The 15406-nt window shown below is 42.9% G+C and overlaps 1 protein-coding gene across 5 annotated transcripts in view; it reads left to right on the top strand.

The window, feature by feature from the left end:
- ntrk3b (neurotrophic tyrosine kinase, receptor, type 3b) overlaps positions 1-15406 on the top strand; it is a 172838-nt gene that overhangs the window by 16345 nt on the left and 141087 nt on the right. For all 5 annotated transcript variants that reach the window (XM_084003337.1, XM_084003336.1, XM_084003335.1 and 2 more), the window contains exon 2: positions 14174-14248. In XM_084003337.1, coding sequence (XP_083859463.1) covers positions 14174-14248 — 75 coding nt within the window. The remainder of the gene's footprint in view (positions 1-14173; positions 14249-15406) is intronic.

Genomic DNA, 15406 nt, shown 5'->3' with positions numbered 1-15406 from the left:
AAGAGCTGCCAGATAAAGCAATAAAAAAATGAACAGAGAAAATGAAAAAACAATCTTTAAATGTCAGTTTTCACTGTAAACTGGAAGATAGAGACTTCTTTCTGAGCAGAATGCTGCAATGGAGTGCAGTGGAGTGGATCTCAACCTAAACCCCATAATTACTTTTCTCCCCCTCAGCTGATGGGACTGCCTGGATAAGGAAGGTGAGACGCTGTCCATAGCGTTTGAGTCCCTTAATGTCCAGAATTGATATTAAAATTGGACAAAAGCTCTACTCTAACTGTGCAGTAAAGCCTTTGGCAACAAATAATGACAGTGACTTAAATGCTGCAATTTTGGCAACTCTGAATTTGATTGTTGAAATCCGTGTTGCACACCGACAGAAGCGAAGGAAGATAAACATCAGAGGCGGACACATAGTTAGACACATTTAACCCAGTTAATTCCTCGATTTCATAAATGCGATATTCGTCACATAATCGTATAATAGAGACTCTTATCACACTCTGTTAATGCTAATTAAACTATTTATACCGGCAGGATTATACGTAGATACTTGAGGCTCACTTTCAGGACAGCGAACTGATCTCAGCTTCAGATAGAGACAGCGCAAGCAGAATGTATATATTGTGACATAAATGCAAAATTGTGACACAAAGAGTCGGGTAGTTACAAAACACATTTTCAAATGTGTCACTTTAGCCGATGTTTACTTCCCGTAAATAAAAAAAGAAGCAATTGACGTGGCGTGTTCATGAATAAATGCTTTTCTCACACGGAAACCAGAGACAGTCCATTCAGAGCACATTTAACGTGTACTCGGGATGTGAAGTAATTACAGAGCAGAATTATCGACCAGTCCCAGGGATCCCTCTTGCCCGGTTTGAAAAGCCCACAAAGGTTATCTGGACACGTTGGCAGGTATCCGAGGAGTACGGCCTCTTCCCTCCCCGGCCCTCAGTCCAAACCGTCACTCATATTTCAATCCAATTCAAAACATTTCAAACTTCCTCCTCTCCGCGGTGACACCCGGCCTTTTGAGAGTGAATTTTAAAAGAGGATGAACTCTGGGCTCGGCTAGTCAAATCAATCTAGTCACGGTGGAGGAACGGGGCGCTTCATTACTGGGAGGGCTGAGGAGCTCTCCGATCAGGCCTCTAATATCGCTGTGATCCTCTTCCCTTTTCTCACCTAATTGAATTCTCCAGGAGAGATGCCCCTCAGCTGCAGATTTATCATATCCTGAAATTGGAGGAGACTAGCTGCATGAAGGACGTGCGCAGAACATTTAATCCACTCCTCATGCTGTAATCCGAGCGCCGAGATCTCTGCCAGGAGTTGACTTATCCCACTGTGGACCACTGGCCTTAAGAGAGGTGCCTTTTATTCAGCATCGGCCTGGAGGAACAGGAGCCGTGGCAGGAGGCGCACGCATGCATATCAAATACGCTGCCTGTCATGTACAGTACGACCACCATTAACAACAGATGGCATCATAATCCGTTATCAAAGCCCTTTAAACGCAGCTCATTGCACAATATGTCTCTCTGCTTCAAATCCTCCTTCTTCCTCACCTCTAATTTCCTCTCTCTTTAGTACAGTGAGACATTTAGCGTCTCCTGTTCCTTTCCTCTCCGCACTGTAGCAATGAAAGGTTTTTGGACTTGAAAGCAGGAGGATTGTTTTCCAAAGCCACCACTTCAGCAGGAAGATGGTTGAATGTGGCACAAGGTGTCGTTGTTGGCAGGAAGATCAAGTGTGGGTGAGCAGGTGAATCATAGAGGGGAGGCAGGTGTGGAGGAACAGTTGGACAGAAAATCTGCAGAAGGTTATTTAAATGGTTGAGGATCACGTTCCACTGGCAGATCCCATGACTAACACCATCAGGAACTGTCTGTCATCATCATGATTATTATCGCCCCCGGAAGGATCATGCTATCAGGTGTGTGTGTGGGTGAGTGAGTGCCTTCCATAGTATAATCAGAAACATAACCACATATTCTATACTTTTACAGTCTTTTACGATTGTGTGTAGTGTGTGAGGAGAATGCCCAGTTTGAACGAGATCCGATGAATACCACTAGTAATATTCATGTCTCCAGATGGGATGTATTTTAAGTGTACTGCATATCTCTGTGCTCCCACATTTGCATGCAGTTTATGGCATACCTGGCAGAGATCCAGCCCCGTGCGATCACTTATTTGATTAAACACTATCATGCTCAGCAGGACAATGGAGCCAGTTGGAACTGCTGACAGCGGCAGAAACAATTGTGAATCATGCTAAGGTTGTGTGGCAATGCTCCTCCTCGTTAGCTTATCATGGGGAGTCACCTAAATAAACCAAAGGAAACGTAGCTGTGATTAGGATCATTGTAAGTATGTTTTATTTGTCCATTCTGGGCTCCTGTAGATACATGAGGGCCATACAGTTAATTGATAACTAACGAAATTAAACAACACTTATTTTCAGGTCATTATGCACTAATTGGCATATATTAATGAATATTATATTCAATTTCTACCAATAAATCCCCCTTAATCACGTGTTTGGTTCATTGACTAATGGTTTCACGCTTACAAGCTTCCCTTTTCTGTCTAACAGAACAGATTAGATGTTGTTTCATTGGTAACAGATAGTCCCTGAAATCATTCAGAGTATTTCATTTTGACTCAAGTTTTGACTCAAATGCTCCAAAACTCTGCTGTGGACTTTCACCGATCAATTCTAACATAACAAATCTACCGTTTAAAAAGTGAAATGGAACACGAATGAAATTGTTCATTTACTCATATAGTTTTTTGAGAAATAGTTGTTAACTTAAGCTGCACCTGTCGATATTTTACTAAGGAGTTGCTTGTGTGCAGTTTCGCTCTGCTTTACGGAGCATTTTAGCATTGTTTAACTTGTTGTTTTGGTTTTATTGGTGCTGTATGACGTCGTTATCAGCAAAAAAGCTTTGCTAAACTACGCTACCTGCTCAGCACCAAACTGCAGACAGACACAGTTAGCAATCAGTTGGAGTATAGTGAAGCACTTGTTTCTGCTGCCCCCATGTGGCCCAAAAATCAATTATTGCCTTTATTTACAGACTGACTCCTCTAAATATTATACATGCCTTTTTAAATCAATGAATGACACATTTACAGGGTGCTACTGCACTTTTTAAATGGCCCGTTTTTAAGATTCAGAGCATTTAATGGTATAATGATAATTGTGCTTTGACAGTGTTGACATACTCTGATTATTAGGCAGCACAGATGGAGGTGCACAGTGTTCAAAAAGACATCCGTTGATGTGCAGATCCATCGCCTCCTCCTCACTGCTGAGTAACTCCAGGACGGAGCTGAATTCCGAGAGGATCATAGCCTGATGACACTTGGCAAAATGGCACACTAATTATAATCATTTTCACTTTGGGCAGAAAGGCATGAGCTTAGTCATGTGCGAATAGTTGATACCTTTCAGAGCATGGACCAATGCTCCCACAACATTTAGCCCTGCCAAATCTCCGCTGCGGATTGGCTGGGTCTGTAGCAAGCAGTGACACTCAGAGGCTTAGGTGGTTTCCACCCGGGGCTGGATCGGCAAACCAGTGACACAGAACAGTCTGGGGGCAGCCGTGGGACGGTATCCTGGCTGGGAATATTAGCAGCATTAAAAACACTCTGTGCTGATGGCTCTGGCACGACTTCAGATCAGCTCAGCTCTCACCGAAAGTTATTTTCCCCCTGTACAGAGCTGCACACAAACTAATTCATTTAGCAGAGTCTCGAATATAAATGATTAAGTATCGGGGTTTCATAGTACGTTATTTTCACCCAAGAGTGTCAAAACACACACACACACACACACAAAGACACACAGAATATATGATATATATATATACAATGTGGTGTAAAAGAAGAAATATTTGGCTCATCGGTCCATATTTCGGGCCATCCCTCCCCTAGAGGATCGGTCCATGGCAACCTTTGATAACTAAAGCAATCAATTGAAATTTCATTCCTCTCTCTCTCTCTCTCTCTCTCTCTCTCTCTCTCTCTCTCTCTCTCTCTCTCTCTCTCTCTCTCTCTCCCCATGGATTTTCAGTTGCTAGAAAAAATTGGTCTCCATCCTTAGTGCTGAATCCATCTAATGGAATCATTTTTAATATAGCTGTAATTTGGTCAATTTTGCCTGTCACTTTAATATCGATATCATATTCTCCAGCTCAAAGTCTCTGCTGTTAACGTAATTGAGACAAATTGTCACAATTTGCCCCGGTTTTCCTCTTTTTTCCCAGTAAAAGTGCAGTGGAGAAGAGCAGCGTGCCGATTCGTCTCCGTGATGTTTCTATCTGCCAATAGGAAGCTGAATAATAATAATAATAATTTCACTTTATTTGTCAAAGGGAGATGCACGGAGCATTATTTGATGTCTTGTGACTAACACAGGGATTAAATAGAATAGGAAAGTTATAAATACCCCTTTCCCCACCCCAGCCTTCATATGCACAGCACCTGCTGTTAGACTATTCTTGCGAGGCAGTAAAGCTTCTCGGTGTCAATCAGTGTGTGTAGCTGTGCGGTCGTGAAGCAAGGCGGGGCTCCGACAAGCCTCTCTGGAGAAATAAAGGGGTACAAAAAAAACCCAGTTGGCTTTGTATATTAATACTGTTGGATGCTGTTTTATAAATCCGATTCTGACCAACAGATGGAAGGCGCATATCATTTCATAGGCTCACACATTAGGAAGGAAGCCTGTACATCTGTCTGCCTTTGCGTGTGATTGCATTCGCATAGAGGTAACCGGCTCGGGCTTGTCTCAGTAAGAAACCAGAGGGATCGTAACACTTGAATCCCTATTTACAAGCTTTGAATGCCAAATGTTCCTTATGATTGTTTTGGGGGATGACTTCTTCCAGTCTACCAGTTGCAATAAATGTTGAGGGAAATAGCTTCCTTTTCCCTTTGATTTTCATCGCCGCTACTTCCACTGTGTCCTTTTAAATGTGTCCCCCGGTGCCATATTTGCAATGCAGCCTGCAGAAAGAAAAAAAAAGAAAAACCCAGGTTATCTGATTGATGTTAGGCGTGTGCTTTAATCTAGAGGAGTGCTACTTCGCCACCGCATCCCAACTCTGAAGTGTTTGGGCTGTAGGAGACTGCTGCTCTGCCTCTATGAAAACAGAGAGGGAGGCAGAATGTAGATCAATATCCCAGGAACACACCAGAGACATTCTATTTTATTAAACATTTTCCCATTAAGGCAGTGGTGCGAGCGTTGTAGATCATCCCAACAAAGTCGTAAATCACAGACAGACAGCGGTATTGAGCGGAATCAGAGGAGATTACCCAGAAACAGAAGATATTTGCTGTTTGCGCTACTGGGAGTTTTGTGTATCTTGTTCTTATATTACCACGTTTCCGCTGAGGGATTGGCTCAGTGATGGTATAGCAAAATCATATCGTGTTCATCACGATACAACACGCATGTACGCGTCACTGAGGTCACATGATGTTGCCCATGAAAGCCATGCTAATGTTCCCACCTGAGCTCATTGGAAGGCGAATAAATATGCATAGGTTTGCAACAAATCCACTTAGGTTTAGGAAAAGCATCATGTTTGGGCTTAAGGAGTCACATGTTACATTATGTCAGTTGCTGTTTGCACAAACTGCATTGAAAGTTTGTTGCTCCTTAATCCAACGAGCTAGCGAGGAGCAGCGACGGTCGAGCGAGCTAACGAGAAAATGAAAAGAGGGAGCGATTTATGAGGATGAAGCAGTGATTCGGAGAAATATTTTCAGAAACAGCACAAATTAAAAAAATTAAAGAGAACATAAAGGCTGATGACCCGGTCTCTGTTGATACAGATACCCCCACACATCGAAATGATTAAGAGATATTCTTTTTGTATCTGTTTATACATTTTTTTAAAGATAATCCTGTATAATGTACCTTTAAAATAAGTATGTAAACACTAAGAAAAGTGCAAACAACATAACATAAGTACTGAAAGCATGACACAAACATCACAAACTTCCCTGATCACGGGACACAAACACTGATCTCCTGGTTAAAAGTCCCATCCACCTCCCCTCCCCCGCACCGTTAGTCGTCTTTCTCACTTTTTATACATTGTCACTCGCTCTGAGCGTCACATTTGTATGCCGGTGCGTTCACACTGCAGCGCTGCCTAAAAAAAAAAAGAGAGATTGGCACTGTTATTGTGCACTAAATTGCTTACAAATTGTCGCCTCATTCAAACGCCATTTGGTGAGACTGAGGCTGACGGTTTGCAGCTGAGCAGCCATTTGGAGTAAAGATGGGATCTGCCTTCCTAAAGGTCTACTAAGAACTGCAAGCTCACCAATAAGACAACTACATGAACCCAAACAAGAATTAAACACTGAGAATTATCACCTGAATGTGCTGGTTTCTTTCCACGTCTTTCACCTCATTGTTTTGGCTTCACACCCCACAACTTTAACCTTATCCCAGCAGCTAGCTGAATCAGCCTCCTGCCCAGAACAAAATAACAGACGGACAAAGTTTGTGAATAGCTGGAAGATTTAGTTGCTTAAGTTTGTGAGATTTCCCTCAAGACTTGTTGGAGCATCAACATCATCCCAAGTCTCCATATTTTTGGCAGCCTTTTAGGTCATATCCTGACGCTGAGGTTTGTTTGTGGTAAACATTTGGTTAGTGTTAGTGCAGAATGTAGCTAGCTGATAATCACGGCCTACGTGAGTCGAACCAATGTAATTCCAGTGATCCACTTGACTCCGTTGTAAAGTATAACAAACATATTTATTCTCCACAAGTCCAAAAGTTTACATCCACAGACAGAATCAATAAAACACGGCGAAACCACGGTCCGACACGGTAAGACAACGTGCGTCTCCCCAGCTAGCTCTCTGCATTCTCTTATTTTTACAGCACAAGGAGCAAAATAAACAAGGAGCGCCCTCTACAGGACATACGGCACAATGATCTAAACAGGATAAATCAATCTATATTACAGGCAAAACAATGTAACACAACAGTTATTAACTGTAAAAATAACCATATTCTTATAATAATAGAATAGAAATAATAACAAGATATTTCTTGTCCCATACAGTTAGGATTAGAAAACACATGGTTTAGTTTAAAATAAGTATGCTTGTGACTTAATGTAAGCTACGGATGTAACATCATGTAACTCAGTGGCAATAATGTAAAAAAAAAAAAAAAATGTATAAATCACTCAAGCCTTGGTTTGACATGGGTACACGGTACGCTAAAGGACACCTGTCACAACACATATCAAGACACCGAGGGCCGCTGCCCTAGCCTCGGTATCCAACGCCCTGGAGTGAGACCAGTCTGGAAGGAGGGTAAATATTGGATGAACATCACTCCACATGAAGGCTAACTTTGCTTAGAATGTTTTTTTTTTTTATATTTTTCAGTCCTTACAGCAGCTCTTCTCAGCCTCTGAAACTTTCTGTTTGAGCTCCTGCCCCTCCCTCCCAAAAGGCCTAATCTGCTCTGATTTGTCAGAAATTTCCGTTACCACAGCAGAAACCAGCGTCTTCTCGACATGGTGACTGCATGTTCAGCTCCGCTCTTACTCGCCGTGTTTTAGGGCGTGACAAGCTAGCAACTGGGCCGATATGTATATAAGTGGGGGAAAAAGAAAAAAAAAAGATATCCACTTCAACAGAACACAACCAAATGTTTATGTTAAGGTAAAACATTTTAGGCAAATTACAATGTAGAGCACACTACAGCCTGGCATGATGTAGAAGGAAGGGACCATTTGTGGAGTCGGTCTTCATAGCAAAGCAAAATGAGAGAATGAACATAGACAGTACTGAGCAAGACATTTCCCATTTGATCAAAAATCTAAATTCTGATTGGGATCCGTCAATGTCCTCAAAGCTTGAATAGGACATTACTCTTCAGACTTTGAGTTCTGTGCTCGCCCAATAGTTGTCACTAATCAACTTCCATACGGCATCAGCAGTTGCTAAGGCAGAGCAAATAGCTTCTCATTAGCTTTTAATCCAGACCTATCCCATTTGTGACATTAGAATCGATCCTTCTCTTCTTTGGAATTCTGCTTTAGTCCTTTTTATTTATCATTTTCACTGATTTAAACATGAAAAACATTTTTTTTTTCTGGTGCTCATATTCACAGGCACTCAGAACAAGATAGCAGGTAGGGGTTCAGCGTGTTGCCCAGGGCAGCTTCGACACAACAGATGGCTGTTGCTGGGACCGAATCTGTTACTGTTTGGTTCCAGGGTGTTCTCCTCGAGCACTGAGCCACCCTGCCACCCAGTTCAGATTGTACTTTGTTGGAGGCCATTTTCTAAAGCAGATGGGAGGTGGCTGTAATTATATAATGGGAAGGTCTGCCTGCACAATTTGTTCCGATAGTATCCTCATTTCCTTTGTGCTTATCAAGTCCTGTCATGTCAAATGAACATAGTGAGTCCTTTTAGAAAATTGCTATGAAATACTTTACAGAGAACACATAGATAAATGCAGATAAGAGAGAAGAGCCAGACTTTCCCTCTGCTCTTGTTGTCAAGAAAAAAAACTCTCATCCCCCTTTTCTCCATTGCTCAAATCTCCTTTCTTCTGTGCGATATTCATTTTGACAAAGCAGCGATTTCAAAATTATTGCTCTCACTCATTGTAAGTGCGACGAGTCTGTCTGAGTGAATGCCTGAAATGTAAAATGTGAGCATCTGCATCATTTTTCGAATTAAGCAGATCTTTTTTGTTTTTGTGCCATTTTTATTTGTGCACCCTTCAAGGATGAAGGGTGATGAATAACAGGACGGAGCTAAGAATCTTTGTTATTCATATCCATCTTTTTTCTATAGCAGTCTAATCCGCATGCATATTCAATGTGCCGCGGACAATCAGACGTTCTGAGCCGACGACATGCTCAGGTCCGCGGGGAGGTTGTTTCCGCTGTGCTGTTTGTTGACAGCGGCTTGATGAAAATGGGGATAGTGCTAAATTTGATCACAGAGCGTAAAGTGGTACTGCAAATGAAAACATTTTGTGCTCACATAAATTAGACTTTTTTTTTTCCAAATCACAATATTGCATCAGTATCTAGCGAGGGGATACAATATTGTTGAAATGATGTCCCATTGCCGGTCACATTGCCTTCTGTATTTAATCACGTGTAGATGCCACTTTCCTGTTCCCAATGAGGACAGGAACAGCATAAAACTGTCAGCTATTACCGTGCATCAAGTTAGCCTGAACAAGTGCGTAAAAAAGCACTATACTGCTAAGATCTAACCGAGCCTCAGTGCACATGGGCTCTTTTAATATGATAGGAAACGGCTCCGCTATGTCTTATTTGGCACTTTTGTGGAACATGTTGCTACTTCACCTACAATAAGAAAAGTACTGAAGTTGAGATGTTTTATATCAAATCACATTGAATTCATATTGGGCACCTATTTCAATTTCAATTACATTTTATTTATAGTGTCATTTCACAACAGAAGTCATCTCAGGACACTTAACACATTGAGCAGGACTAGAATACGCTCACGATTTTCAGAGTCAATACAATTTAAAATCCCAACATCGCCCAGGGGGAAGCGTTACAGCGACAGTGGCGAGAAAAAACTGCCTGAATAGGCAGAAATCTCATGCAGCCCAGACCCTGGTTTCCAACTGCATCTGGTGTTGGTAGTAGTATAGTAGTAGTATTAACAGTAGTAGTAGCATTAACAGTAGTGGTGGTATTAACAGAAGCAATAGTATCAACAGTAGTAGTCCATGGCAGCAGGCACAGCCACGCCGAGATGGATCCATCCCAACCATATTTAGCAATATATGCAAAAAAAAACAACTTATTCCTGTAAAATATAATATGAGGAGTTCTTACATAAGCTAATAGGCCTACCAACAGCCGACCCGGAAGCTTTGTATGGTTAGAAACCTGGTAGTCATTTTGAATGGTCGTGCATCATTCCCTCATTTTCCCCATAAACGGGAGATCTCCGTATTTCTATTCTGAAAAAGAGCCTCCGATGATGCAAATATCATCATTTTGCATCATCGGAGGCTGCTTTGGTTAGGAACTGGAAACATATTTACTCCTTTTATGATAAAAGTGCCGCTCTGCGATCTGTCCACAATCCAGTCGGTCAGCGGTATCTTGTCAATTTCTTCGGTTAGTTTTCTCTTCAGTGCTTTCGTGGTCGCGCTGTCATCATCGCGCAGCAACAAGTTGTGAATTAGCATCGGCAGCGTGACAGACGGATGCATTAACATCCTGCGAGAGCAGCTTGTGAGTCCTGATCTTAGGCTTCAGAGCCTGAGACGGCGTCTTTTTTTTTCTGCGACTAACCGAATGAAAACTTGTCGTCGACTAACGTTTGGTCAACTATTAGGGGGCAGCCCTAACCAACACATTACTAGAATTGCCCTTCTAGGTCTGAAAAGTTAATTTCCTTCCTCCTTTCATGTAATAGAGCCTGAGACCGCGGCAGGACTGAGGCTGGGAAGCAGAGTTGAAAGCTATATATTAGTGCACTAGCTCTATGGGCCCAGTGATGCAGAAGATCCCCAGACGATCCCCAGATGATCTATACACAGAAGTTAAACTCTATTTGCTTCATGTGCTGCTGAGCGACTTTCATAGAAATGAATGGGGTCACGCTGTATCCTGTTCTCCATTTACCCATAAGCATCCATTTTTACCGGTCCAATTAAACGTGAAGGGTTTGTTTTCAAATCCTTTTGTAACTGTGCAGCCCTCAAATACGTCACAGAAGCTAAAGATGCTCTTCACCGAACTAAGATGGGCTTCATTTCCTTGTTAACTCATCATTAGACACATGCCATTCAAACTGGTCTCTTCCAACCATCAGTAACTCTGGTTCGGTTGATATAAATACTACCTTCAGGATATTCAGTGTCCCAGTGAGGAGGAAAACCTTCATGCAGCTCTCATGGCTCGCCCACTAAGACTGCGAAGGGTCATACCCTCTGGCTGTACCCTCCCTGCTGCAGCCTCAGCCTCGGCCTCTCTCCCGCTGAGTCGACACAAGAACGTAACATCCTCTGCACTCATATTTTGGCGTGCCATTTTTCATCTCTTATCGTCGAGAATGGACGTTTTTGAGTGGCGCTGCCTCTCCTCAGCTACCAGCGCTGATATTTACACGTTGCAGTTCTTGCTCACCTCGAGTACATCACTGGGACACAGAAGAACAAGAGATTTTGCCGCTGAGCCCCAGAGACACGGAGAACATCAGGAATAACTGCAGGCGTTTATGCACCCTATACACCTGACTCAGATAAGTACAGGAATTATCTGCAAACTTTCCTTTTAAGGGAAGTTCCAAGGCCACTGTTTTGTACTTAGGCTACTGCATTTTCTGCTGAAATGCCATATGGAGACATCAATCATTTTCAGAAAATGAATAGAAAAAGATAAGACCTTTCTTTCACCTCAGTTACAAAACTCTTTTACTGAAAACCTATAAAAAAATATAAAACCTATAACCTCTTTGGTCCCAAGATGAAGAAAACATCAATCTGGGGCAGAAAGTTGGTGACACTGAGTTCCTTTGGAAATGGAAAGAAGCTGATTGAATGGCAGCATCAATCCTGGAGGATACTGAGGGTTTTTGTGTCAGAGACTTTTACAGTTGACTAGCATTTGATGATGTGTGTGTGATATAAATATAGTATTTTTATTTATTTATTTATTTTTGCTCCCTATTTCTGTGACTATATTCTCTGGCTGTTTGTGTTGTAGCATCTATAGTTGAAATAGTAGCCTAACATTTAGTCGATTGCTTTTATTTTGACATTTCTTTATTAGAGGAGCGACATCCTTTAGAGGCGGGTCAAACGTGTGTCGAATTCTCATTGGATAATTGACAAAGACTCCACCATATTGCTGTGTGTGTTCAGGCTGCACACATACTCAGGCCTTTTGCCCAAATGTCTGGATTGAATGAAGTGCCGCCTCTTCCAGTAAGTCTGCTCTTGTTGCTGTTGATCTTTTCTTTTTTGTGACTTGAGACTTATTTACTTAAGACGTGTGACGGACTGGAATGTTGCTAGAATTGATCCAAGATTGTTTCTGAATGAAAAAGAAAATAGGTTAAAGCCCTTGAAGCTATAAACAGCCGTCACCCACTGTTTTAGACGTTGGCAATTTAAGTTTAATGACAGGGATATTTATTACAGTTGACCTCTATCCTCAGAATGATTCACCACAGCACTTCTGTGAGTAAGCAAAGTCTTATGAGGGAATCCGACATGTCCACTCGCAGGTCACGAGAATGACTCGGCTCAACGCTAGCCTTAAGTCAGCAGTGTTACTCTGGCAGAGTGGAGCTGCTACAGCCGCGACACGTTCACATTTGTACACAGAAACATGCCTTTTGTGTTCATGTGGTGGTCAGCTTTAAAGCCTTCACAGTTGTTTTCACACTCATATAGACGTTGGTCACCTTTGTGTTAAAGTAGCGCACCTGGCTTGTTGTAGTTCTAATAAACACATATACACTTGGCCAAGTAGTTCCTGTGTCAGATAACAAAAAAGCTAATCGTAACGCAGCCAAACATTCAGGACGGATAGAAATCCAACTGTATTCTGTTAGATGTTGAACTATAATGGCACTGAGCTCTTGTATCGTTTAGCTGATCCCAGTTCGACCCATTGGACGATCTGTGTGAGAGAGCAATGTGAAGGCAATACAACGTTGGTGTTGCTCCTCCTTCATGAAAGCGACTCATCTATGTGTTGGTGTTAGTTTGCAGATTGTTGTTAATTTGCATCACTTTAGTAATCTGTGCTTGTGCATGCAAAAAAAGATGCACCTAACTTCCTGAATTGGATAGCGCTCGGTTTGGGTCTGTGGCAACTGAATCTGGTTGAGAAATAAAGTGAACAAACCAAATGTTTGCACCGAGTTCAGATGCCCCAGACCATTTTGAAAATACAAGCTCAATTTCCTGTAACTCGGCTCACATTATGACCTGAATTGTTGGTAATCTAGCTATAATCATAATTTTAAGACTCATTTACTGAAAAAAAACCCCATCCTGAAACGACATCACTGGTGTTCTCTTACTGCTAACTGCTCCCACCTGCCAGCCTTCATTAAAAAAAAAAGCCAACCCGGTAGGCAACAATAAAGTCGTGCACGGCGGGATCCAACCAACGCCGGTTACATTTGGCAGACCCATATCCTCCTCCCCACCAAAAGCAGGTGATGCACCCCAGGGCGCAATGCTCAAATAAACAGAGTCTCAGAAGCTGCTTCATCATTGTGCACCAGATGTACAAGAGCCAAAAGATATGCTGCAGGAGCCAGTTTGCCAAAAACCAATTGCAGGAATGTTATTTTCCTGCTGTTGTCACAAAATACAAACTGCTATCTGATTGCTAGAACTCATATTGAACGATGAAGTGTGAGGGCAATTCAAATCCTCGGCTTAGGCTGTAAGATTGGGAGGCGGTTCTATGAGTCTGGATGGGTATTTATGTATGCGTCTCCGTATCAGCTGCGGGGGAAAAAAAAAAAAACGTCGGTATGTGTGTCACTCTTTATGTTCAATTAATTTGGAATTTGACATTTAGGATGGCGTTCTCTTTGGTGTTTAGTGATATTTTCCTCCATCCAAAACAAAGCAATGCAGCCTTTGCCGTCTACCGCTTCGTCTCCTCATTTCCCCGGCCTAATTGAAACCGGTGTGCCCTATGTGTGATGCCTGTTTCATTTCCAAACCATAACAAACAAATCATTCACCAATGCTCTTTGTCCTGGAGAAAATTTAAAGGCACCAGCCTCACTTACTTTTATCCCACCACATAAATATGCATCCCTGGGAGTCTACTGATAGTATACGAAGAAGTAAAGTCATCAGCGGTATTTATTTGGTCTGGTCCCCCTCACGTAGCTTGAGCTTCAGAACCCTCCTCTTCGCAATTAAATCCATCAGAAGGCAGCAACGAGCGCTCTGTCAGAACCGTTCCAATAATTGCAATCTAAATCAATATGGATTCAAAAACATTGACGACACGCAGCTAGTTGTCGTGCAGCTCGGGACTGACTTCCCCCCGTCGTATCTCCTGATTTGTTTCCTTCCTCCTCTGATGAGCAGGAGCCTCTCATTTACCCTCATCTCTCTCTTTGTTTGCAGACACATAGAGAACTGGACCGGATTGCAGACTCTGAGAGACGTCGATATGGAGCTCTACACTGGACTGCAGAGACTGTGAGTGTTGATGCTGATATCTGGGAGGGGGGTTCTCCTATAGATCCATCCATTATCAACCGCTTATCCTGTTCGTCACCGGGAGGGGGGCTGGAGCCGATCCTAGCTGGACAGGTCGTCGGCCTATCACAGGGCTAACACATAGCCCAAACAACCACCCTCACTCGCATTCACACCTACAAGTCATCAATTCACCCACCCTCACCCTGCATGTCTACGCGCTAACATGCAGAGAACATGCAACTCCACACAGGAGGAGTCTTGAACCCCTCTTGTGAGGCAACAGTGCTCGCCACCACACGTTCTCTCTCCTATAGATGAGAGCAGTAATTCAGCCCAGAGCACGAGTGGCTGCAGCTGCGTCAGCGGCGGCAAGGCACCGGGACTTAACGTCCGATCCGTCTCGGAATGTGACACAAACGCGGGCTAATTCTCCGAGGAGATGACGAGGCGTTAGTCGGGGCGTGCGGGGAGACGAGGGAGTGAAGGGCGTGATTCGGATCCAAACGCAAGCTGGTGTTTAAACAGGCTTTTAATGCTCGGCAGTCGCACGCCGGTGGAACATCCCCTTCGCTTTGCTTAGCCACTGATCAAATAATGCTAAAAAGCAGCAGGGAAAATTGAATTAAGGTTCCCTGCTGTAGCATTGGGATTTTATTTTTTTTTAATATCATCTCTTCACTTCTTAAAGCAATGTTACGCTGCGTTCCTGCTGTGCTAGCGTACACTACGAGGCCACATCCTTTACATTCACCCTCCCACTCCTCCCACAGCCGCTGACTCCAGACCTTCTCTTCCTCTTAGATTCTCACTCTCTGCAGAGATCCGTATTCTCCCTCGGCCTCCAAAGTCAGTGCAGGCCTCTCCCCTGATCCCCTTGATCCCCCATCAGGGAGGCCAAGTGCAATATCTCCACCACCAAATTAGCATTTTTCTCATTACCACCACTTCTCTCCTGCTGCCCCTGTCTGGGGATGCTTGCTCCTCCCTAGCTGAATCTGGGCCTTCCCGGGGAAGACTGTTACCTTGTGTTAGCCGTATGGAGGGATGAGGGGATTCACCTGTTTTTCCATTTGATCTTAATTATCTTCATTTGAGTCAAATGGAAAAAAGGTTTGCAAGAATGACTTCAAACAAACATTGACTTGTTGGATATAT

This window comes from Eutrigla gurnardus (genome assembly GCF_963514095.1).
Source record: "Eutrigla gurnardus genome assembly, chromosome: 1".
NCBI classification, from domain to species: Eukaryota; Metazoa; Chordata; class Actinopteri; order Perciformes; family Triglidae; genus Eutrigla; species Eutrigla gurnardus.
The sequence above is the reverse complement of the archived record's forward strand: the minus strand, read 5'-3'. Positions and strand labels throughout refer to the sequence as shown.